Consider the following 3279-nt stretch of genomic DNA (forward strand, 5'->3'; position numbering starts at 1 on the left):
AAAGGAATAAATTAAGCTAAAAAATAGCTATTCTACATGATTGACATGAAGATGCAACAAACTGTGTCTACCTATATAGCTTTGGATTTCCTACCCTTATCAAGTTAGCACGTTGGTGATGTTATATAATTTCAATTTTTATGAAATAATTAAAAATAAAAAATAATTAAAATTTGAGTCATTCAATTTTAATGACACAATTATAACAAAATGAACTTGTTAATAGATTGTTGTTTACTACAAGACAATCCAAATTCTACTTATATATCATTGAGGAATATAAAAAGTGATTAATAAATGAAGATAAAAACCCAAAAATGATTAGAATAATATATCAAAGGCACATATATATATTATAAGTCCAATTAAGGTTGACACGTAAAGATAAGTTATGATAGAAGTTGATACATATATAGAAACAGTGAAGATTATGCATAGGTTTTAGGATCATGTCTTCCTCCTCCATGTACATTAATTAACCACCACTTTTCTTCTACTCTAACTAATAGCTTACTCCAAGTACAACACATGTTGTCATTATATAAAACCAGATTCATCATCATGTATCTTTAACCTTTTGTTTAATTTGAGCCACATCAAGCAAGATACATACACAATACAACAAAAACGACAACAAGGAATATAAATATTTCACAAAAATAAAAATAAAAATCTACTACTTGAAAATAATTAATTAGAGAATAATTGCATGACACATAAAAGAGAGCTGATGAAATTTCCATTTAAGGATAATCATTTACTGAGTTGCACCTGGTGGTGGAAGGTGATGTTGGTGATGGTGATGAAGATGAAGAGGAAGAGACATTGATTGTTGTTGTTGTTGTTGTTGATGATGATGATGTTGTTGCTGAAGTTGTTGTTGTTGTTGTTGTTGTTGTGGAGGACGTTTTCTTTTCTTCTTCTCATAACTAATACCTCTTGCTTTGGATTGAAGATCACGAACCTCACGAAGATAAAGTCTAACAGCTCTAGCACCAAATGGATTTGTTTCAGGCTTCCCTCCATTTTCCTCAAAAGCTGCCCTTAAACGACCTATAAGTGCATCAAGGCTACCCCAAGCTTGTCTTAGTGGACATGGACATGGTGCTGGAGGATTTGGATGTCCATAGAATGGACATATTGGTGTATGCACTTTTGTCTTCCCAAATTGGTCCAAATACCTACATACATCATCATAACAACTTTTCAACATCTACTAACTATATATAATTATTCTCAACCACTCACTTGCTATACAATTCTAACCCTACAACCTATTATATTCAAATCTTTATAATTCATAATAAGTTAGAGTACATCAAATTTGTTGTTACCACTAAAGATGAAATAAATACTAACATTAAAAATAAACTAGAATTTCAAAAGTTTTTTTTTCTTTTTCATTTTACAAAATTGACATAGAGAATTAAGCATCTCAGAAGAATAACAAGATCTCAATTATGTCGGTACCTCATACTCCAATAGATAATTTTTCATATTATTGTTTAGAACATTAAAATGATTTTGGTATGTACCGGAGAAATTCAAGAACATGTGCACCGCTACATCTGGAGAGGGAGAGAGGAGGGCGGTGATTCTTAAGGTACTGTCCAAAGGTGTTCCAATCACGGCGTTTCTGGTTCTCATACCGGCTGCTTGTGGTGGTTGAAGCAGAAGGTGAAGAGCTACATACCAAGGTGTTGTTGTTGGTGGTGGTGGTGGTGCTGTTGGTGTTGGTTGTGGTGGTGATGGTGCTGTTGGTGAGGCTACAACTGTTGTCAGAGTTACATGAATCCATAAAATCTTGAAGTGAATCCATCAATGATAATTCTTTAGCTTAATTTGTGTAGATCCAATGTTGTTTTGAAAAGATAAATTAAAATTGTCTCTTGTTTTGATACTTTGTTTTCTAGGGTTCCTAAAGAAAGTGACTAGAGTGAGTGAGTGAGAAAATAAGGATGTTGAGATAATATAACTGAGATGTTAAAGATTGGTGTACTTATAATTTGGGAAACAATATTGTTATGATATAATAAAAAAAATATATATTTCTATTTTATTGTCTTTTCATATTATAGAAGTTACTGTTTTGAAGCAAACAACTATCTTGTGAAAGAAAATGAAAAAGAAAGAGAGAAGAAGGAAAACAACAAACTCTGATTCTTGATTGATATTACAGACTTGTTTGTTGTTTTGTGAGAGTGAGAGAAAAAATATTGAAGAGTAGAGAGAGAGAGAGAGAGAAATGGTATGGACCTCTTCAAGTGGTTAAAAGCAAAAGAAGATTTTTTATGTTAATTTGAGGATATGTGATGAGATTGATGGGAAAGGGTGACTGGACTTTTCCTCTTTACTTATTTGTCCAAATTTTTAATTGGATAAATAATCATCTTATGTATTAGATGTTATTTATATTTATTAAAAATATTTGTAAATTATTATATTTTTTATTAGTTATTTTAATTATTTTAAAGTTAATTGATTTAATTTTTAAATACATTTTTTTAATCAATATAATTTATAAAATTATTGATAAAAGAAATATATAGAGATGTATTCGCAATTATAATACATGTTATTATAACAATAGAGGATTGTACATTTAAATACTAAAAGAAAAAATGAACTATAAATTGTCAATATAAGTAATTTATAATGATATCTAATAATTATTTTTGATTTTATTTATTTATTTATTCCATTATTAATAATTGTCACCCTAAATAATTAAGAAAGTCGATGATTTATATTAATTGTTATAATAAAATAGTTGTTTAGTCATTTTAAATTATTATGTGATTGGTAAAGATTATTTAGCTTTAATTTGATTATTTTTTTGCCTTAAAAGGGTGGTGCAAACTCAGACTTTCATCACTTATATTAATGGCTATATTAATATTCCTTTCACCTTATGGTAGCTAGGGTTTTATATAAGAAAATAGTAAAACAACAAGGGTTGTACAGTAGTTTGAGATGGCGACAGGAAAAAGTATGAAAGGTAAAAATTGAGGTAAAGAACATGATTCTGTTTCTTGGCACTATAGGTTGAAACTTTGAATGACAGTTCCTTTCTCATTGACTATAATACCCCTGTTAATCTCTTCCTTTTTTTTACCCTTTTCTTCTCTTCCCTAGAGAGAAAAAGAAAACTTTATTTTCTTATGCTGTTTTGTCCCTATCTTAATTTCTCACATTCAGTATATGGATATGAAATTTACCATAATATGACAGACATTTTCGGATTCAAAGTTTAACATAAAAAATTCTTTCTTGAAAAAT

At 29.3% G+C, this 3279-nt stretch overlaps 1 protein-coding gene across 1 annotated transcript; it reads right to left on the reverse strand.

Annotated features, from left to right (window-relative positions):
• Positions 1-564: 564 nt before the first annotated feature.
• On the reverse strand, positions 565-1997 carry LOC101498381 (protein LIGHT-DEPENDENT SHORT HYPOCOTYLS 4-like). Its single transcript, XM_004495033.4, has 2 exons — positions 1536-1997; positions 565-1181 (listed from the first exon to the last, which is right to left on the reverse strand). The coding sequence occupies exons 1-2, from the start codon at positions 1817-1819 to the stop codon at positions 758-760; spliced, it is 708 nt and encodes a 235-aa protein (XP_004495090.1). The 5' UTR covers positions 1820-1997; the 3' UTR covers positions 565-757.
• Between the last annotated feature and the right edge of the window lie 1282 nt (positions 1998-3279).

This window comes from Cicer arietinum, chromosome 4 (genome assembly GCF_000331145.2).
Source record: "Cicer arietinum cultivar CDC Frontier isolate Library 1 chromosome 4, Cicar.CDCFrontier_v2.0, whole genome shotgun sequence".
Classification (NCBI taxonomy): Eukaryota; Viridiplantae; Streptophyta; class Magnoliopsida; order Fabales; family Fabaceae; genus Cicer; species Cicer arietinum.